Raw genomic sequence first — 22,858 nt, forward strand, 5'->3', positions numbered from 1 at the left:
ATCACCTACTTTCGTGATACACAGACATACACACACACCTATGTACATATATTAGTCTGTGGCTTTTAATTTGTTTCAAGTATACACAAGATATTTTGGCAGATCAAAGAAAACAGCAAATCTGATCAATTGCAAAAGAAATGTTAATGCATTTCTATATGTTATATGTTATATATATGTAACTATATGTTATATAGAGACCTAAAGCCTCAGATATTAAGATCTTCTGGCTTTTCTTCCAATTGTGTGGGAATTACAGGCACTTGTTATGCACTGAATGTCTGTGTCCTCTCAAAATTCATATGAGATCCTAACCAGCAATGTGATGGTATTAAAAGGGGTGCCTTTGGGAGGTGATGAGGTCATGAGTGCAGAGCCCCCATGAATGGGATTAATACCCTAATGAAAGAGTCCCCAGCGAGCTCTCCTGCTCTCTTTGTGCCATGTGAGGACACAGAGAAAAAAATGCTGTCTCTGAACCAGGAAGCAATTCTTCTGGCAGATACTGAATCTGCCGGCGTCATGATTTTGGTCTTCCCAGCCCCCAGAACCATGAGAAATAAAAGTTTGTTGCTTAAGCCACCCAGTCTGCAGTATTCTGTGACAGTAGCTTGAATGGGCTAAGGCAACACTGAGTAAGTGCTTATAACAAGAATGAATGGGACCTCTATCTACTATCTTATGCTGAAATGTGGCTATCTCATGACAGGGAGTTTAAAGAAAAGCTAAGACTGAGTTCCCTCATCTTACAGGACTTTAGACTAAGATAAAATCATTCAGTCGGTCTTAGAACATAGTGGTCTTCTCTCAAGGTGCCTAGGGGGACTGCTACTCACCACAGCCTTGCAAATCTCTGATGGACACATTCTGATCCCAAATAGTAACATCCTGCTAAGCCAGACTGGGGGTGTGAGGATGGTCACCCTGGCACAGTCCACAGTCCCCTTGGGAATGGGAAACAGAGGCAGGTGTGCTTCTAGTCCCCCTCCACACCCAGGGCAGATATCTCTGCCCGCCAATGGCACTCATTTTTGCCTAAAAACTTTTAAGTTGAGTGTTTCAGTCAGCCTCTGGCAATAAATCTGAGTTCCCTGGTTACATGGTTATAGAAAATAATATTCCTTGTTTTGTTTATTTATTTTGAGAGAGAGAGAGAGAGAGAGAGAGAGAGCATGTGAGTGAGTGGGGGAGGGGCAGAGAGAGAGAGGGAGACAGAGAATCCCAAGCAGGCTCCGCTCTGTCAGCACAGACTCCAACGTGAGGCTCGGTCCCGCGACCCTGGGATCATGACGTGAGCCGAGATCAAAAGTTGGACACTTAACTGACTGAGCGACCCAGGCTCCCCAAAACAACATCCTTACTTAGTCCTGTGCTTGATTCTTTAAAGATAAATTTTTGAAAGGAAAGGATAAAGGGAGGGTTAGAAAATATTTATTAAACAAAACTGTTACTGACAGAGACTATTTGACATATGCATACTACCCTCATCTGAGAGAACTGATATCCTGTGACTTTAACGAAACCTCAGCCAATGTCGGAGATTGATGGTGAGACGCAGGGAGAATCAACCTCTCTGATTCTCTGGTGTTTTTTCCACGCTTGCCACATTGTTTCCAGGCAAAAGGAGCCTAGCTGTTTGTTTTATTCTATATGCGGAGTATATCAATAGATTGCCATGAATGTTTCATCGTGATGGCCCTTCTTTGAGCCCTGGGGCTCTTGGTTTAGCCCTTCTAATGGTGCGGTAAGAATTCTGGACTGTGTATCAGCGGTAGGTGGGTCTGAAGCAGGAAAGGTAAGTCACTTGCTTTTCTTAATACATGCTTGCACACATGCACACACACGCACACACCACACACACACACACACACACACACCCATCCAGCAGGGCACATGAAGAGTAAAGGTCAACAGAGTTATTTTTGGCAACTGTCATTGAGACCTAAAGCAAGAAAGTAGGTTGAGTGGTGGTGTTCAGAGATTAAATCCATTGTCTACTGCTTCCGAGCCACATGGCCACTGAGGGGAGGGGCTCTGTGCCTTGGTTTCTATACGCATAAACTGGCTTGGTGCTATCAGCCACTGCAAGAGACTGTGTGCGGGTGATGCACACACAGTGATGTCTACAGCGCTTGGCTGAATATTATTACTTGGCTGAATGATGACATAATTAGCCTTACTAAATGGTGGCAAAATAATTTCATTAGTAATAAAATTCCATTTCACGGAGTTTTATGAAATGATCTGGATCTGGACACAGATCTGGGCTTTGACCAATCTTGAGTTTAAAAGCCGATTTCTAGCTCTCCTGCTTAATTTCTCTACGCCTAAATGTAGCCATGTGCAAAAGAAGGGAGAAGGGTCCTCTGGGGTCTCTGGAGTCTCAAACGGCATGATTCTAGGACCCCAATTTAACTCCTATTGGCCATGTACCTCCGGGTAATTGAGGGAGGAGAATAAACATTTGCAGATTCTATACACTGAGAAAGAAATACAATGATGTCTTCATCTCAAACAAGGCTTTTTAACTGAGGTTCATTTACTGCGTTGTGCTTCTAAGGCTCTTTGAATCCCCTGAATCTTCAGCACGTAAAATGTTCTGTTTATGTGAGTATGTGAATTTTTCTGGAAAGTAAGCCTGTTACTTTCAGCAGATTTTCTAGCAATCTATGACATGTCACCACCTATGTCCCCCCAAAATTTAAACCAAAGATTGCTAAAGGTTCATAATTTTTTCATTAAAATAATAATATGACAGGGGTGCCGGGGTGGTTCAGTCGGTTGAGCGTCCGACTTAGGCTCAGGTCACGATCTCGTGGTTTGTGGGTTTGAGCCCCGTGTCGATCTCTGTGCTGACAGCTCAGAGCCTGGAGCCTGCTTCGGATTCTGTGTCTCCTTCTCTCTGTCCCGCCCCCAGTTGCCCTGTCTCTCTCTCATAAAATAAATAAACATTAAAAAAATTTTTACATACTATTACAAATAATAATAGCGCTATTTCGTACTCACAAAATAAATCAATACCAAAGATAAAATTAGAATCTAAGTTTTTTTTTAGTTTAGTTTCAATTAAGATAGTTTAGCACTGGTATCTTATTTCAGGTCTTCCAAAAGCCCGCCTGGAGTGGAAGCCCTGGGTGCAGGTGGTTTATTTGGAAAGGCTTCTGGAAATTGCAAGAATGTGACAGCGATGGATGGAGAAAGAGAAGCCCACAAGGGTGTGCCGTTGACAGGTCACTGCTGTAAGCGGCTCCTAGGAAGCTTTTGCACACTGCAAGCGATGCCCTCTGGATTCTCCACGGCAGCTGCAGCACCTATATCCCTATATCCACTTATTTCTTCTGCTCACCGATGCTTCCCGGCCTTTCACTGCAGGCCCTTCCGGGCTGCCCTGCCTGTGGATGGAGCAAATTTCCTAAAGGCTAGAGAAAGCCCCAGGGCAGAGAAGCAGAGTGTTGCAGGCACTAGATGGAGAGACAGCAGCCAGAGAGTGCAATCAGCCAACTGGACGTGGCCCGTTTCAGAATTCTCTCACACACCACATCCAATCACCCACTGAGTTGTAACTTGCCATTTTAAAGCCTAAAACACATTTGGCACACATCCTCTCTATCATATTCAGTTGCCCCTGCCTCAGTTCAGGCAGGAGTAATCGCTCCCTTGAACTACTGCAGTGTTTTCCAGTTCATCTTGCTCGCCTAAGCTATCCTCTGGTCCATGTCACTGCCCACGGGATCCTTCTAGAAGTACATCTAACAGTACCTTCCCTGGGTTTCACACTCTTCAGTGGCTCCCAACGCTGTCAAAGATTATCCTGATGGGTTTCCCACCCGTCCTCAGTTTCATTTCTGTCTTCATTTGTGCCCCTTGTGCTGTCTCTAACATCTGATGGTTGGTCTCCAAAAACATCACCCTTGTAAACCCCGCCGGGGCAGTTGCTGCAGTGACGTTTCAGAAACCACTCTTCCCTGCCTCTCAACTAGGCAGCCAGGCCTCTGCTCGTGCCCCCGCAAGCAGGCACATTGCTCCATTTGTCTCTACTCCATTCTGTATTATTTGCATCATTATGGTCATACCTGGTACATAGTAGCCCCTCAAACACATTTTCAAACGGCTGCACTAAACAGTAGCACATAATCGCTGCGTCATAGTTTATATTTACATATTGGTGTCTTCTAGAAGACCAAGACCGTGTCTTTCCATCCCCTCCGCCCCAGCCCTCAGCATAGCAAGAATAATATGTGTTCAACCAATGTTCGTCAGCATGAAGCATCATAAATGCTGGCACGGTAGACTGTGAAAGTACCGAAAGTAGAGTCACATAAAAGTGAGTTCATATCTTCTCTTTGACACTCACTAGCTGTGTGGTCTTGAGCAAATTACTTAACCACTCTGATGTTGCTTTGCTCATTTACTAAATGCGGGTGGCATACTCTGGTTGATTATATAACTTCTTCCAACGAGACACTCTCCTTTCCTGAAACAGTAGTATACACTCCTGACCATTCCCGTGTGACTTATAGTGCACCTCTGCAGGAGGAGTGTGCTGCTTTGCCTACAGACTGTCTCTTGGCCACGGGACCTGCCTGAGCAACTAAAAGTAAGCAGAAGTGGCTCATCTCCCATTTGAGCAAACACTGGAAGAGCCACCGCTTGCCTTGGCCATAGCTATTTTCCCCAGCCACAAGAAGGGCATGTGCCAAATGAAGGCTTGGTTTCAGCCTGGATCCCAGAATGAAAAAAGCTTTTGGAGAAGAGCCACAGTTGGTCCGCAGCCTCTGAAACCAACACCTAATATGAGCAAGAAATAAACCCCTGGTCTTGTAAGTCACTGGGATATAAGGTTGTTAGCTAGCCTAGCATAAGTCAGTAGAATCCAACTCCTGACTGTTGTAAGAATTCAAAAAATCAGATACGCAAAGTGTTTCTCAGAGAGGCCACCATTCGATAGGTCTTTGAAAAATCTAACTCCCTTACCTTGTCACGTTCCTCTGAAAACCCAAATCTATCCCAGAGGTGGGCATAAAGCAGAGGTTTGAAAATGTTCAAATTGTCAAATAAATGAATAAATGCATATGTTGGGCTTAATTTTAAATACCAAAATACAGACACATCTTTTTCATCTAGTCATTTCCTGCGTATAAATGACTTTGGCAGGGTGCCTATGTGGCTCAGTTGGCTAAGCGTCCAGCTTCTTGATTTTGGCTCAGGTCATGATCTCATGGTTCGTGAGACCAAGCCCCGTGTAGGGCTCTGTGCAGACAGCGCAGAGCTCACTTGGGATTCTCTCTCTCCCTCTTTCTGCCGCTCCCCCACTCCTGCTTTTTCTCTCTCTCAAAATAAATAAAAAACATTAAGAAATTACTTTGACAAATGTTTTATATCGTAATTTCAAAACAGCTTGCTAAAGCTTCCAGGAATATTTACATGGGGTCTAAAGGAATTCAAGAATTTAGTAGCTTATCTTTCAGAAAACCAAAACAGGGCAAATCATTTAATTGAGAAACATCTATTGTGCACCTACATCTATATGCAAAAATATCATTGGCTTAAACGCTGTGAGTGTGAAAACACATTGCTAAAGCCCAGCTATGATTTCCCTTGATTTACTCCATAGACCACAAGACTATAACAACGCTATGATTTGAATTTAATGTGTTTTCCTTTCTGCAGGCTTCTCTGAAAGGCAATGTAAGGAAATACTTGTCTTGATCTAAATGAATAGGTATTCAAAATCATCCATTTTATCCCACAGACATGACCTTAAACAATTAAGAAACATAAATAGTGACTCTAGACATTGATATCTTTGTTTCTGTCAAAATTGATTTCCCTTAACCATCACATTTCTTGGATGCAAGTTTTCATATGGAAAAGCACATCATAAATCCATCATTGGAGTGCACCTTTCCATTATTTTCCACATTTTATAGAGCATTGTCTGCAGAAACAGCATTAATTTCAATAGCACAGCTAGTGAGTTACACATAAAGCAGGAGGATTGAAAGGAATTTGAAAATTTGCCTTAAATTTCTCAAGGAATCAGTTAATTCTCCGAAGCCAAAAGAAACTAAAATTTATCAGGACAAGCAGATTCCACGGGGCTGGGCCAACAGAGAAATGCCATACTAATATTTATTTGCAAGGCCATTTATCGAACACTTATTAAATGCCTGTATTTGCCAATGTGTGGGCCAGCAACTAGAGGCCATAAGATGGTGAGACAGAGGTCGTGCCCTTAGAAGGATAGGTCTAGTCTGACCTGATATGCACTGATAAGTACATATAAGATTATGAACATACCTGGTGGCTTTGTTCTAACAGAAGAGCAGGAGGGGTTGAGAGGATAGGAGAGGACCCTGAGGGTGGTGCTCAGTGGGGCGAGGGGAAGGTTCTGGGAGGAGGTGGGGGCTGGGCACAAACAACCTTGAGTGTCCTGAAAGGCACCAGAGGCAGGAATGGGGGAAAGCCAATGAAACGCAGTACAAAGAGTCTGCTAAGCCCTCCCCTGGTTCTGTTGCCAGAATCAGGTCCTCACTCCTATCTTCCTTTATCCAACCACTTCACAAAGTGAGTTAGGTGCCAGGTGTCTCGGTTAACAAGACAGACACAGCTCCTGCCTTGGTGGAGCTCTCAGTCCTGTCAGAGGGAATCCTATGCTGGGAGGCAGCGGGTGCCAAACCCGGCGCATGAGACTCAGTAGTTTGAGAAGAGAGACTCGGGATGCTCCGTGTTAATACGAAGGTCAGCGAATTAAGTAATTGCTCACACTGACACAGAGAATAAAGCCACATCCTCCTCCCGATGCTCTCAGGGATGAGCTGGCTCCGGCTGCAGGCTCCTCCTACAGGCCACCACAGTGCAGGAAAAAGGAGACGCTGGGACCCTGCTCTTCTGCCTTCTAAGAAGCGCACTCTTGTACAGTCCCTTTCCACCCAACCCCTGAGCTCCTCGCCACAGAGGACTCAGTTCTGTACTCAACACGCAACACGCATCTGCTGAGCTAGCACACTGCGAGAGTGTCCTGGGCACCAGGGTATCAAGGCAGTTCCATCCTTCACACACTCACAGACTTCAAGGTCCAAAGGGAGAGAAACACAGGAAGTAAGGTTCAATACAAAGTGTCCATGTATCACACCACATGAGGTAACTGATCAACTATGCCCACATTTCATCCAATAAGGTATGGCACTAATATGGCAGCGTAGAAGAATGCATGAGGTATGATGGAAGAGGTGGGGCCCTGGGAGGAAGCCATCAGGTAAGGTTTTGCAAAAACAATAATATTTAAAATTACAATGGTGGGTAGATGGGCTTCACGGGCTAGATGCGAGGGAGGAGCCTGACAACAGACAGGCTGTGGAAGGCTGGTGAACCCCCCAAAGACAAAGCCATGTTCTTTGAATTATGTCTACATTGGCAAAAAAAAAAATCCTTGGAATATTTGCGTTTCATCACAGCAGGCTCTTTTAGGATGATTTATATTTTAAAATAATCTTTGAAGGGGAAAGATACTTCATTCCACAATTCAAGTAGAGCATCAAATAAAGTCACATGCAATACTGTTACTAATAATCTAATTTGAGGTACCGTGCTGATTATACAGATTCATTAAGAATAGGCTCTCTGCTTTTTAAGTAAAAAAAAAAAAAAGGGTGGAATATCAGTATAAGATTGTTATTTTAAAATAGGCAGCAATAAGACTTCCCAGAAAGTAGGAACTTTTATTTCTTTTGGCAAGTTACTCTGCAGGAACCTATTTACTTGCTAAAAAAGTTTTTTTTTTTTTTTTCTCAGATGAAAAGTGCAGCTTTGGAAAGAGAAAGCCATTTCAGACCTTGCTCAGAGCTTATTGTGACAGATATTACGAGTGCCTTCTACCTCTGTCACGGTGACACCTCTTCTTCCCCCTAAATTATTAGCAAGGTGATTCTCTTTGGGCCCCAAACTGTGAGTCACAGTGACAAATGCCACTTCCAGGTGGAAACATTTAAGGGCCAGTATGCATTGCTGCAAGCTCTCCTTCTAGGCTTAAGCAAACTCAGAAGCGTCCTGTTGAGGCATAAGTGCCACAAGGTTGAAGCCGGAGAATGGCAGGCCATGTACAAGGCAAGCTGCCCTCTAGATCAATCTGGCCTCCTCATTAGACTTTGCCTGAGTGAGAAAGAAACATTTGTTGGAGTAAGCCCCTGAAAATGTGGGCCATTCCCTAGCTGATACATTTGCTTAGAACATGTGGAGTATCAGTGAATTTCCAAAGCCCCACCCATATGCATCACTTGAACAGAGATTAATGAAGGACTGTGATTTGGAAACATTTACAATCATTAATTTAGACGATCTGCACAGGAAGCTGAGCTTCAGATTGAAGTCAAACTGTTAGGCACAGATTTTTTTTTTTATAATAACAACAAAAAACCCTATGTCTGCTTTTGTTATGTAAATATCAATATTGTAGCAGGGCTGAGAAGGCGGTAATGAAGGTCAGATCCAAGACATATGAACCTATACCTTTTGTACATTACAACACACTCCTATGCTGAAATCCTAAAATAAACTCTTGATATCCTCCACAGAGGGGCAATGTGGTTGTCTGCAAGGTGAAAAAACACATTGTCGCGAATTCAGCCACATAAACTGTGACGATGTGTATTTACTCTGAGATAATGTATATAATCACACAGATTCCAGAAAGGAAATGGCTAAACACCATCTCACAGGCAAGTGTTCCTGCAAGGAGAGCAGGCAGGGCAGATCCCTTAGGTCTTGCTTTCGGTTACAAAATGTACAACAAAGGGAGTCTTTGCTTTCTTATTCTTGGAGAAAACTTTGAAGCTTTAGCTGACTTAGTCACTTCTTTTCTTTAGATGTGGCCACTTTAAAATAATCTGCTAGCAAATAGATTGATGGACAAACTTCAAAGGACACAGCGATGAAAAGATCAATATCTCTACACAATTTCTCTAAAGAACCAGATCGCTTCATTTAAGAGATAATTGGAATTACCTTTAAGAGAAAGAAGAGGTTAAACTCCAGAAGAAAAAAGCACAGCCACATTTAACAGCACTGCTCGACAGTCTTTGCAACTGTAAATGCACAATAACCTCCAAAATCAATATTTGTTCTATATTTTAAAATGCTTGATGCGGGGTGCCTGGGTGGCTCAGTCAGTAAAGCGTCCAACTTCGGCTCAGGTCATGATCTCAGGGTTCACGAGTTCAAACCCTGTGTCGGGCTCTGTGCTCACAGCTCAGAGCCTGCTTCAGATTCTGTGTCTCCCTCTCTCTCTGCCCCTCTGCAGCTCGCACTCTGTCTCTCTCTCATGAATAAATGAAACATTAAAATTTTTTTAAATGCTTCCTGCAATGCAGAGAATACTCCCTGTGCATAAATGAGAAAACATAGGATAACATAGGAAAACACAAGATGACATTTTAAGGTGACATCTAAAGATCAGGATGATCACCCAGCTGAGATTACACGTTAAACAATAAAGTATCGCACTTGATATATTCCTTAACAATATTTTTATCTGCACATTTGTTTGGAAGTATAACAATTTTAGGGAGGCATTGCAGCATGAACTTGATACTGCCTGGTTTTATTCAGATAAGAATATCCAATAAGATGGTGACTGGAGATTATATCCCCAGAGCTATAAGGACATGGAAAATAAAACAACACAACACAAAAGAGACCTATAATGAAGAATTTAGGGTGTTTTGGTGTAAAAATCTTCATCCTTGGAACCAGGCAAACCTGGAAATGAATACAGGTGAGTACTAATGCAAGTCAATGGCCATGACTATATGGGTAGATTACTGGATTTCTTTGAGTTTCTTTACCTGTGAGATGGCAACCACAGTCTATGGTGTGTGTGTGGGGGGGTGTCAATAAATAATGGCCAGTTGCCTGTTTTTGTAAATAAAGTATTATTGTAATATAGCCATAATCACTGTCTGTGGCTGCTTTCTGCCAGAAGGCAAAATTGAGAGGTAACAGAAACTGTATGGCCTGTAAAATCTGCAATATTTACTATGTGTCTTTTATAGTAACCATTTGCCAATCTCTGGTCTCTGTGGTTGCTATATGGCCTAGAAATTATTTAACATAGTGCTTGGTACACAGTAGCTGTTTCTTTAGATCATTATTCAAGTAAGGAGGGAAAGGTTAAGGTCATACAAATGTGTATGACAGAAACACACAGAAAATGTTTCAACTGCCAAATCCTGTTGATCAGTGAATCCTTAATCATCTGAGAAGAAGCTCTTGCCCAAAGTGCTCTTGCTTCATGTAGTTGACAGCAAAGATCTTAACCTGTTCTTTACTCTTATGGGAAAATGATGCAGGATAAATGCAAATTAAATGGGCACTGAGATACCATTTCTCACCTATCAGACTGGCAAAAATCTCAAGTTTGACAGCATGTTCTGTTGATGAAGCACTGGGGAAATAATTACTCTCCTGCATTGCTAGGGGGAGTGCAAACTGTCAAAAGTCGAGAGAGTGAAACTTGGCAAAATTAGCAAAATTCCGTATAAATTTACCCTTTGATTGTCCTTGGGAATCTAATCCCTAAGATAATCTGGCAAAAGCACAAGTGTGCACAGGGTTATTCATTACAGAGTTCTTCTGGAAGAGCAAAAGACTGGAAATAGCCTGAAGGTCCACTCACAGAGTACTGGCAAAGAAGGAGTTGAAGCAAGTTGCTTGTGATCCATTTTCCCCTGAATACCAAGGAGATACTGGGGTTGAGGGAAGAAGGTAAGTGACCTGGTTTAGGTTCTGTGTAAACATATTAACTAGATCACCGGGCAAACAGATTAATTAATTAGTTTTTCTTTCGCTAGGAAGAGAGTCCTCATCAATGGATGTGTCAAGCAGGAAAGCCCTGGTTCAAGATGTTACAATAAACAAATCTTCAATCCATAGATGGATGAGTTATGACTCTTTGGAGAAGGTCACATTTCTTAGGCATAAAACTAGACATGTTGCAAAATCAAATGCTTCCTCCTACATGAGGGACTTACAAATCTCATTAGAAACCTCAACTATCACTCTGGGTCAAAGGGGATAGAGCCGGTATGAAAAAGGACCTGAGGAGTCACATGGGCTATCCTGGATTTCTCCTTACATTACCAGTGTCCTTTGGTTATTTGAATCCCTGAAATGATTAGTAAAGCTTGATACTGGATAAGATCCCAGTCTCATCCGTTGTGCTGGCTCATCCACACAAAGGAGTGCCACCGGCAGGTTCATGGAGTGATGAATACCTATCGACACTGATGGGGAATGATCTCCACAATATACTCTCAAAGTGTAGAATAATGGGTATAATATGCCACTCTTCGTGCAAGATAGGGCAAGGATACAGATACACACGAGGACTGGCTTGCACGTGTGAAAATAAACACCAAAAGGTTAAACCAAAAGCTAATAAACATGGTAATTGTAGAAGGAGGAAGGCGTGGGGCACAGGGGAAGAAGATGCATGTGACATTTCTCTGAAAACACGTTATACATATAAAAACAATATAACTGGTACATGGAGATATATACATGCGATGTATTCAAAAATGAAATGTTAAAAATCCATTGACATTAAAAAGGTTCTGAAACAAATGAGCCAAGTTATATATAAAAAGTTAGACTACAATCACATAGAAAAAAAACCTTAAGCAACTTTACTTTTACTTTTCATCCTCTGATTGTACATCCTTAATGTAATACAGAGTTAAGACAATGAAAATTTAATTAATTAATTAATTTAATGTATTTATTTTACATTTTTGTTTTTTTGGAGAGAGGGAGAGAGCGTGAGCACGGGCAGGGTGGGGGGAAAGACAGAGAGGGAGAGGGAGAGAGAGAGAGAGAGAGAGAGAGAGAGAGAGAGAGAATCTTAATCAGACTCCATGCCCAACACAGAGTCCAAGCCAGAGCTGGATCTCACAATCCTGAGATCATGACCTGAGCCAAAATCAAGAGTTGGACATTTAATCGACTAAACCGCCCAGGCACCCCAAGACAATGCAAGTTTTAAAGACTTCATTGAACATTCTTAGTATGAATTATAATATTAGTGTATTATTTTTAAATTATTTTATATAATATTTTATATATACTATATATTATATATATACATTAAAATGAAATAAGTTTTGTTAAGAACCAAACAAAACTTTATTTTTCAGTGAAAAATAAAATAAATACAAATATAGTACCAGAGAAGTTAAAAATTCTGTAGGGCTACATTTGATCTGGAAATAATGTATGAATTTAGGGTATTTTTTTAATTAAAAAAAAAGTATTTTCTACCTCTAACATGTATTGAAGAAACAGCCCGGAAACAATGATGGTCTAGAAATGATGGGCATCCCAAGTATTTAGATTGTGATTTCAAAATACCACTCTCCACAAAGAAAGTAGGGCTCCTTGGAAAAATGCGTGACTCCGGGTCCGGAATACCGGATGGGCTTGTACATAGAACTGTACTAGAAACACAGAAACTATAAAAGACTGATGGTCCTGTGTCAAAAGGACAAAAAGCCAAGGTGAAGTTGTTCCCAGTGAGTGAAAGGGAACATGCTGAATTGACATGAAATAGAATGAATGGAGACACAATCCCACAAACAGACAAATCCAGAACATGAGACCTTCTTCAAGACAACTGACCTAGTTTCCTGATAAGTCAATGACATGAAGAAAACAAAATGAAGTTGGTAGGGAATTGTTGTCTGTGATGTAACAACAAACAGGAATGTGTGTGCTTCAATAGCACCCTGATTCAAACCAGTATCTTTAAGATGGCATTTTTGAGATCATCAGGAAATGGAAGCATTGATACCAAGGGCTTTTTTTTTTTTTTACGTTTATTTATTTTTGAAAGAGAGAGAGAGAGTATGAGCTGGGGAGGAGCAGAGAGAGAGGAGACAGAGAATCCCAAGCAGGCTCTGTGCTGTCAGTGCAGAGCCCAATTCGGGGCTAGAACTCATGAACCCCAAGATCATGACCCGAGCCGGAAGTCAATGAACCAACTGAGTCACCCAGGCTTCCCACCATGGACTTATTGTTATTTGCATTTGGTATGATGGTATTATGATTCTGGAAGAAAACACCCATTTTTTTTTTTTCAGAGATGTATCCTAAACTTATGTAGGGAAAAAGTGACACGATGTCCGAGGTTTTCCCTAAAATAGACAAGAAAAAGAAAACAGACGAAAGAAGTATCCAGCTTCCCACTGAAGCTGGATAATGACTTTCAATTTATTATTTTCACCCCTTTGCTTATGTTTGGTGTTTGTCATTAACATGAAAGAAGAATCAAGAGAAAGAAAGATACTTTGGGAAAAGACTTCACACAAAATGAAAGAATGATAGGATTTTCTATTCTCTGTTTTAAGTTGGCCCATGATACCTGCCTATCTCAAGCCAACCTCGTGCAATAACCTTCAAAATAAACTACAAGGATTTACGGGGAGACCAACAGCGATGGTGCTGATTTTTGGTGGAAGTTTAAGTGGAGAGAGAAATAAATCTCTGAATCAAATAACAAATGATACAGGAAATGCCACCATAGTTAGCCTGGCGAGGAGCTATTCTTATTGTCTTTCACTAATGGAGAAATGCATTTTAAAGTATTTTATTATTTCTCTAAGCATTCTGTCAGCTTGATTAATACACCTAAAAACACATTTCCAATGTGATAAAAAGAACTAGTCAAAATCTGCTTTTAGAGTAAAAAATAAAATAAAGTCACTTTCCTCTCTTCCAATAAGTTGTACCGACCTGGGAAGCTCCATAATAGACACCAAATGAGAGACGTCTGTCACACAAGCTGCCACTCAGTTCCAAGGCAGTTGGTTAGCAACCTTATTAACCCTACCTCTACTTTGATGGTATAATAAGTCCATTTTGTTTTCTTTTGGGGAGATGCTGGTGTAGGAGTGCTTTTAGCTAGGAGAGACATGATCTCAGCTTCTAACTTGCAGCGACTAAGATCTAACAACTGTGATGACTGGAAAGGTGTCAATATCAATGTACATTTCTTTGTGCTAAAACTGTACAACTAATGGGACACGAGTGGTGATAAAGCTAGAAAAGAGCAAACGACTTCCCACAATTCTCCAATTAGACAACTCACGTTTGATGCTGTTTCCTGATTTAAGAGGCATTTTCATATAAATTCCTCCATCTGATCCCCATGTTCACCCTGCAGGCTGGCGGGGATTTTATCATTCAAAGGGCTACTTTACAAGGAAACAGAGGCTCTGGGGGCAAAATGATGACTTCCTCATGGGCATAGAGTCCCTACAGCAGTGGTGACGAGACCACTGATCTATCATCAGTAAATTAGAGTGAAATCGGACAGGAGAACCGAAAAGTGAAGCCATGCTAAATGCTGCTTACCTTTCAAAGCCAATCTGCCGAAATGTCTTTTCCCATGTTGAGCCTGTAAACGAGACAAAAGAACATAATTAACTGATGTACCTCAAGCATTCAGTTAGTTTTGTCCTCTTTTTGCACACCCTGGTACATACTTGGCTTTACAGTTACATGGGATGAGTTTTCCCTCAAACGCATCGTTCCCACCACCAGTCCCCAAATGGCCCTTTTAGAGAACATTCCACACAACGAACAAGTGACAAAGCTCTACCTCCCTTTCCTCTGGTTATACTGTAGGCCACAAAATCACACTCTAACAGTCCGATTGCATCAGAATAACAGGAGTAAAACTCTCCTGTCTAAATTAACGCAACAGCATCTTGTAAGTTGTAGTCTCTAAAATTCAACTTTTAATTTCATGTGGCACATGGAAAGCAAGATGGCGCCATCAAGGTCTAACTCATTAAACACCAGGCCTTTATCTCACCAGTGTTGAAGCACAAGGATGAACAGTTCTTTCTTTTTAAAGCTACACATTTAAATCAGAAGTCTCTTGCATGCAAAACATACTGTTTCCAGTGACATGATTTAAAGAGTAGTATATCCAAATCCATAAAAGAACAGCTGGGCTTTAAAAAAAGATTTTCTATAATATTTTTCATGTAATAATTCTTCCCTACCTTATAGGTATAATAATTTCCTGAGAACCTGATAGAAGAGTGCTAAATTTTTTTTTTTTTTTTTTTTTAACGTTTATTTATTTTTGGGACAGAGAGAGACAGAGCATGAACGGGGGAGGGGCAGAGAGAGAGGGAGACACAGAATCGGAAACAGGCTCCAGGCTCTGAGCCATCAGCCCAGAGCCCGACGTGGGGCTCGAACTCACAGACCGTGAGATCGTGACCTGGCTGAAGTCGGACGCTCAACCGACTGCGCCACCCAGGCGCCCCTAAATTTTTGTTTTTTATCAAAGACCACTTTGATAAAAACTGCATTAATAGAAGTTAAGGGTTTGTACTAACTCATGGTTTGACGATTTACATGAGTCAGTGGCAAATACATTTTGAGTTCAGCACTCACTCACTTAGCTCCAAATTCGTGAGTTATGCTTTGCATTAGCTTGTTAATCACAGCAGATAATCACTGCCCTTCTGTACAACTGATTTCTGCAAACAGGAAACGGGAGATTCAGCACTGGATCTCCAGAGGCAGATAAAGTCTACCCTGTTTGTTTTCCCCCAAGTCACAGTGAACTACGATGGTGCTGTATCTCTTTCTGGAGAATTCGGCTTCAGATGCTTTACTGTCTGGTGGCAACTCAGCGCCTCCTAGGGTTAGGCTTCCTGGAAAGGCAGGGGATTATACAATGGTTTCCCTGGGCCCTCTCTGAAGACTGAGTCCCAAGAGGGCATGAATATGATGTTTGCCTTCGGTTCATATACTTGGTTATGACGAAGCATTTTAAACAAGTATTCTACATAATAAAGGACTACATTTTTGTTATGAATTATGAGCACACATGCACACATGCACACACACACACACACACACACACACACACACACACAGATTTAAAGCAGATTCGGGCTTATCTCTTTGGATGAAGTCACTCTTATCCAATTGAATTCCAGTATGCTTTGTGGAGTAAAAGTAGGAGTCGTGGAATTTTAGTTAACCAGCCCAGGAATGTCCATGGCTCCTCATCCAGGGGAGTGGGCCCATATGAATGTCATCTGTCCTGTGAGTCACAGGCAATTCAAAATCCCTATCTCAGGAATTCTTGGAAGACAATTATCCTGCCCCTGAGATACTAGCAATTAAGACCCTGGCAAAACATAACAGAACCTGAGTCAGAAACCACACTGTATTCAAAGACAGCTGGCAACAGCCTGGCCCAAACAGAGAAATGGGAGAGATTAAGAGTCTCCTGCCAAGTGAGAACCAGACAGTCTGAGCTCAGACCGAGTGGCAAGGGTCTAGGGGAGGCTGAAGGGGTTCATGAGAGGGTCCGGACGCTATTCTCGTTGACTTGCTTCCGGTGAGAAACAAAGCACCTTTACATTTTTTTCTACATTTTCATTTTTTTTGCCCAGATCTGCTGCATGCATCCCTAAACTCATTTTTTAAATAAATTTCTAAGAAAACTCCCCTTTTTAATAGATCTATTATCTATTATCTATGATCAGGCTCTATTATCTATTATCTATTATCAGGCTCTTAAAACATGAAACTTTAGTTAAGAAATAGGTTCCAGGGGCGCCTGGGCGGCTCAGTCAGTTAAGTGTCCATCTTTGGCTCAGGTCAGGATCTCGCAGTCCGTGAGTTCAAGCCCCGTGTCGCGCTCTGTGTTGACAGCTCAGAGCCTGGAGCCTGCTTTGGATTCTGTGTCTCCCTCTCTCTCTGCCCCTCCCCCCCCCCAAAATAAACTAAAAAAAAAAAAAGAAATAGGTTCCCTCTTCACATTTCTTAGTAAACTCACTCAAATAAGCAGAACAAGATAAAAGTTTTTGGTGCAAGACTCCCAGCACTCCTTGGAATAAATTTTCTTCAGCCACTCAACCAAGCACGATAGAGATGGTAGAAAAACGACTTCCTTCTAGTGGCCAGATACTAGCTTAATTGATACTTTGAGCATCTTACCTACAACTGGCATTCATCATTGTTTGCTGTGGATACTCTACTAATCATCTTACTGTGTTAGTTATACGACTGACTATATTAAAATATGGTTTCTGCCCTCCAACACCCCACATACCCTGGAGGTTTGGGTTTTTATGTCTTTTGTGAGCACTTAGTCATGATGAAATGAGAAACACACAATAAATGAAACAGACATATCCAGATCCCTCTGGCACCAAGAATATTTTTGGCAGCTCATTATTCAGTTGTTGGGGAATTCTTTTAAAGCCATTAACCATGTTTTACATGGTAAGGTAATATTATTCTCCTTTGCTGGAGCGGTCCAACAGGGAGAGAGAAAAGTAGGGAAAACAAAAGTAGCTGGCAGACTTCCTTGATTCAACACTTTTCAAATGAGATTTATAATATGGAGAAGTCTAAAACATGTTCCATTCTTCAAGGGAAAGCAAAGGACAGCAACAACAAAAAGAAAAATATATGGCATAGAATATCAGATACAAAGCCTAGGGGCGTTTTTCCTTTCTGATTGTAGATGGAGTCAGAAATAATGAATTAGGATTCTTTAGTTCTAAAAATCGCCCTTGATAGCACCAACATCCAACAGCAGAACTGAAGTGTGGAATGGGGCATGACAGCGTCCAGAAGCTGCAAACAAACCAAGACTCAAGGCCATTCAGTCTGTACAGCAAGTTCCCGAATCGATGCTGTGTGTGCCCAAGGTTAACAAAATGCCCTGTAGCACAGACTCTTCAAGGGGGGCACCACCATGCAGAGAAGTGCAGGACATTTCCTCCTTGAAGAAATGAATCAACCATCGCTCCTTTACAGAACAAACAAAACACTATCCATTCTCTCTCTCCCTCTCACCGCCATTTTCCAATTGGCATCTGAAGATCCAAGTTCCCGTTCTTTCCGTAAGAGAAAGAAGTTATGGAAACTTCTTTTCTTGGGAACCATCTTCCCCAAGCCAAATGGGTGCGTTCTGCTGGGGCTCCCTGGCCCAGGAGGCAGGGAAATCTAGACTTGGGGCCACAGAGTCAACGTTCTGAACCTCCTTACTAATTGCTTTGTCATCCTGTCTTCTTGCCTTTCCATCCTTCTTCACCTTCCTTTCCTTACTCTCCTTGCTATCATTTGTCTCTCACCCTGATCTGGCCTCAATATGGAATTCATAACAATTTTTTAATTTTACAAAGTTTTCTGTGTCTGGTTATTAATTTCAGAAGCATGTGGGAGCCTCCAGTAGAAGATATATCATCAAACACCTTCCCGTATAATCTTTCATCTAGGACCTGTGAGTTTCCAAAACTATGTTAATTCTGTTTAGCACTCAGCATGACCCCTAGGAGTGCGATTTATACAAATATACATAGACAGAAGGCCACACGCCAAAATGTAACCTGAAGATGATGGGACGGGGTCGATTAATTTTGACTTCTTCAAATTTGTTTATTAGTAGTAGTGTAAAATCGCAGGGCGGGGCCTGTTGTTTGAAACCAGCCATTCAAGTTTCAGGGTGTCCAACAGGTCCCTTTCAGTTCGTAATTTTCTGTTTTTCATAGACGTCAATTTACGTCCTTCTGTCATAAATTGGTCACTCGCTTTATTATGTTTCCTCAGCGATTACTTTTATCAGTCATTCTTTCAATCTGTTGCTCAATTTCTAATACAAAAAAAAAGTAACATGATTTTTCCTACAGACTTCATAATGCACTGGTAGACCTGGTGGCCATATGGGGCAGAGTTTTTTTCCAACTGAACAGTTTTAGCCCAAGTATATGTCTCAGATGTTGAGAGCCACTTGAACTTGGACCTACACCTCTGCTTTTTTTTTTCCAAAATAATTAGCAGAAAAGGACTAATAATTCATAGAAGTGGTAGATGTTTGCCAGCACATTCCTATAAAAATGGAAGTACTTTTTATATATCGCAGGGGCCGCCAGGCAGCTGAACGTGTGGCCTGGCACAGAATTCGGTGATCAAACACAAATACCAGGAAATTAGACCGCTTACAAGTTTTCTGGTGGAAGCTTCATTTGCATTATTTTTAACTCCTGAGAGATGTTCACATCTACACCACAAGTCAAGATTGTACCACGCATCTAACGTTGAACATAATGTGAAATTCTAGGAGAAAAATAGATTCTTCTCAGTTGGCCAGCAGTGACAGTTCACTTTGCAAATATGAAGATGCTCTTGGGTTGAACTGTAGCTAAAAATCTCTTAAACCACAGAAATGGCTGTTATAATGAATGATATGAACCCAAGTAATGCAATTTTCCCAGCCACTGAGCATGTCTGTAGCACTCTGGGTTACATGGTGAGAGATCCGTCAAATTTTCGGCATCCTAACTCCCAGATGAGATTTGCTATTAATTGGTTAAAAGTCATTGTAAAAGATAAAGAAAAAAAATTCTTCACCACTCCTTATTTAATAATTTTCATATTCAATGACATGTATTTTCTAAAATATCATTTCCCCCCCCACCTAATACTCTTGTAATGCCCATCATGTCCTGCTTTGTCGTGTAAATAGATGACACACCACTTTATGTACACAGTAAGTGTCATTTAGTTGCATGCTTTGGTTTTCATTACACTTACCCTTTGTCAGTTCTTTTCGTAATAGGTTTTTTTTTAATTTAAAAGAAATTTATTTTTAAGAGAGGGGGAGAGACAGAGTGAGAGCAGGGGAGGGGCAGAGAGAGAGGGAGACAGAATCTGAAGCAAGATCCAGGCTCTGAGCAGTCAGCAGAGAGCCCGATGCGGGGCTCGAACCCACGAGCCGCGAGATCATGACCTGAGCCAAAGTCGGACACTCAACTGACTGAGCCACCCAGGAACCCCCATAATAGGTCTTAATTTTCCATCATCTAGAGATGATCACTCATGAATGGTAAGGGTCAGAATTCATAATTCTCATGAACAATATGGTGGCATATATAGAACACATCATCAACAGTATGTTTTTCAAAATAAGCGACTTTATTTTTTCCCTTATTTGTAAAATAATATATAGTTGACCCTTGAACAATGTGCGGGTTAGGGGTGCTGACCCACGTGCATTTGAAAATCCACATATAACTTTTGACTTCCCAGTAACCTAGCTACTAATAACCTATTACTGACCAGAAGCCTTACTGATGACATTAACACCTATTTTGTATGTTACCTGTGTTCTATGTTGTGTTCTTACAATAAAGTAAGCTAGAGAAAAGAAAATGTTATTAAGAAAATCACAAGGAAGAGAAAATACATTTACAGTATTGTACTGCATTTACCAAAAAACATCCATGTATATATGTGGACCCGCACAGTTCAAACCTGTGTTGTCGTTAAAGGGTCAACCAACCGCAGATCATCACAAAACATGAAAATACTTATAATCTTTTATTTTTGCATTAACACCCACCCCCATGCTAAGACTCTCACATTCATACCTGCACATATAAACTAAGGGTCATCCTATTTTGAAACCTGCTTTAATCACTTAGTAATATGTAATATAGCTTTTCCGTGTCAATAAATGTAGGCATGTAATCATTTTATTGCCCATATAGTATTCTATAATTTTTCAAAAAAAGTAAGTCCTTATTAATATGTAAACTATATCTATATTTTTGCTAATACCATAAGCATGTGTTAAATACCTTTTTACATATATCTTAAACATTTGTTCAACTAATACTTAAGATAAATTCCTAAAAGTAAGAGTTAATGTATCATGATCTATGCATATACATTAACATGTATTAATATACATTGTATATATATATATAGATATATATATACTGCATAAAATTTACCCCCAAATTTTATTCAGATACATGTAACTGACTGAATTCCTTTTACCTTCTATAAAACATTTTAACTTACATTTTTGTAATTAGTAATGAAATTCAATAAATTTTCCTAGGTTTTTAAGATTTTAATATTTTCTATTATGAATCGCTTATTCACGCTCATTGTCCATTTGCCTATTAGATGTTTGTCTTTTATCAATTGATTTATAACAACACTTTATATATTAGGGTTCATAATCCCAAATATAGTATGTCTGCAGGAAATAATTTGCTTTTTAGACTAAAATGTTGAATACCTAATCATTTTATTTTCCTGAATAGAATTGATGACTGTTTGCATTAATTAATTTCTATCATTTTAGCTTTTTCAGTCTCTCAATTTGAAAGTTTGTTGCCTCAGTAAGTAGGAACAAATATTACATTTGTGTTTTTGTATCCAAATATCTCATGTCCAGGAGGTTTTGAAGGAGCACCACACATGTTTCATGCTGTCATCTGAGCTGACTGGTCAGTATGCGACAAAATCCATTACCCGTATTCATTCTTTGTGGAGACTAAGACTAGCCTATTCAGACATAGTCAACAAGTCTATTCACAAATATGCCACTCTCCTCTGTGAATGGAGGCTGTTACAATACGTGAAAGATTTTCTTTTGAGAAACTATCTTCAAAGTACTCCAAAATGAAATGTACCTCCTAAATAATGAATCCCCTCATCAAATAATGGATTTTTAAAATGAATTGTTGAGCACAAAATTTCTGGTTTAAGATTGGCTCTAGGGTGCCTGGCTGGCTCAGTCAGGGGAGCATGTGATTCTTGATCTCGGGGTCGTGGATTGGAGCCCCACATTGGGTGTAGAGATAACCTAAAAAAAATAAAATCTTTTTTTAAAAAAAAGATTGGATCTGATTGGCAGCCTGTGATGTCTCTTCTACCAACTTCCAGGGAACTCACATGCACGCACACGCGCACACACACACACACACACACACACACACACACACACACAGTAAATCTATTTTCAAGGATCTAAGAGGAACTTTCACAAGTAGGTCAACTGAACTGAATTGTGAAACTCAGCATGTAGTGTTCTGTGCATCTGTTTCCCATGGAAACCAAACAAACCAGTCGGCCCTTCAGAAGGTAAAAACATGTTCCATTCTCTTCCCACCGTACTCCTCCTGGTTCAGAAACACAGATCCATACAGAACAGGAAGTGGTAGGGTGCCTTCCCTGCACAGAATGCCTCTGAGGAGGCCAGATTGCTGGCCCTGTCATTGTCACCATCACCCTGCCCTTCCCTGCCCTTCCTGCCTTCTAGATCTTTCTACATCCACTCCAACCCTCAGAAACAATTGACACCAGGAGTGTTTGTGTGTGTATGCATATGTGTGCACGTTCACATGTGTGGAAAGTGATTGACAGGAGGGAAGGGACCCAACCCTCTTGGCCCAGTGTCTTTTCGGGCACATAGTCCTTATCAGGGAAAAGTTATAGGAACACTTAGGATCTGAAAATACTTGGTAATTACCCATCCTGAGAACTACAAATAGCCTAAACATGCAATGATTATAAAATGTTTAAATACACTATTTTACAAGGCAGGATACTATATGACTTTAAAACTTAAATTAAAAAAAATGTTTTTTTACATTTTATTTATTTTTGGTAGACAGAGAGAGACAGACACTTGGGGGAGGGGCAGAGAGAGACGGAGACACAGAATCTGAAGCAGGCTCCAGGCTCCACGCTGTCAGCACAGTGCCTGACGCGGGGCTTGAACTCACAAACCGCGAGATCATGAACTGAGCCAAAGTCGGACGCTTAACTGACTGAGCCATCCAGGCGCCCCTAAAACTTAAATTTTAATAGAAATTGATGAGATAATGAGACTCAGAATCTTTATATAACCTAACTGAAATCGTAGCTGATGTGATGTCCCATTCATTCAAATCCAGGTTTCCACGATGCCAAATTATTTTTGCTGCATCTTCAGCAAGAGTGTTTAGAGACATAAGATCATCAGGGATGGCGA

The 22,858-nt window shown here is 40.9% G+C and overlaps 1 protein-coding gene across 7 annotated transcripts in view; it reads right to left on the reverse strand.

Moving 5' to 3' along the window:
* The window catches only part of LOC125149105 (piezo-type mechanosensitive ion channel component 2), a 474,283-nt gene that overhangs the window by 236,533 nt on the left and 214,892 nt on the right, over positions 1 to 22,858 (reverse strand). For all 7 annotated transcript variants that reach the window (XR_007145811.1, XM_047827748.1, XM_047827749.1 and 4 more), the window contains exon 4: positions 14,404 to 14,446. Coding sequence is in view for 6 of the 7 variants with exons in the window: in XM_047827748.1 (XP_047683704.1) it covers positions 14,404 to 14,446 (43 nt within the window). In the remaining variant the exon portion in view is untranslated. The remainder of the gene's footprint in view (positions 1 to 14,403; positions 14,447 to 22,858) is intronic.

The sequence above is a fragment of the Prionailurus viverrinus genome, chromosome D3, assembly GCF_022837055.1.
Source record: "Prionailurus viverrinus isolate Anna chromosome D3, UM_Priviv_1.0, whole genome shotgun sequence".
NCBI classification, from domain to species: Eukaryota; Metazoa; Chordata; class Mammalia; order Carnivora; family Felidae; genus Prionailurus; species Prionailurus viverrinus.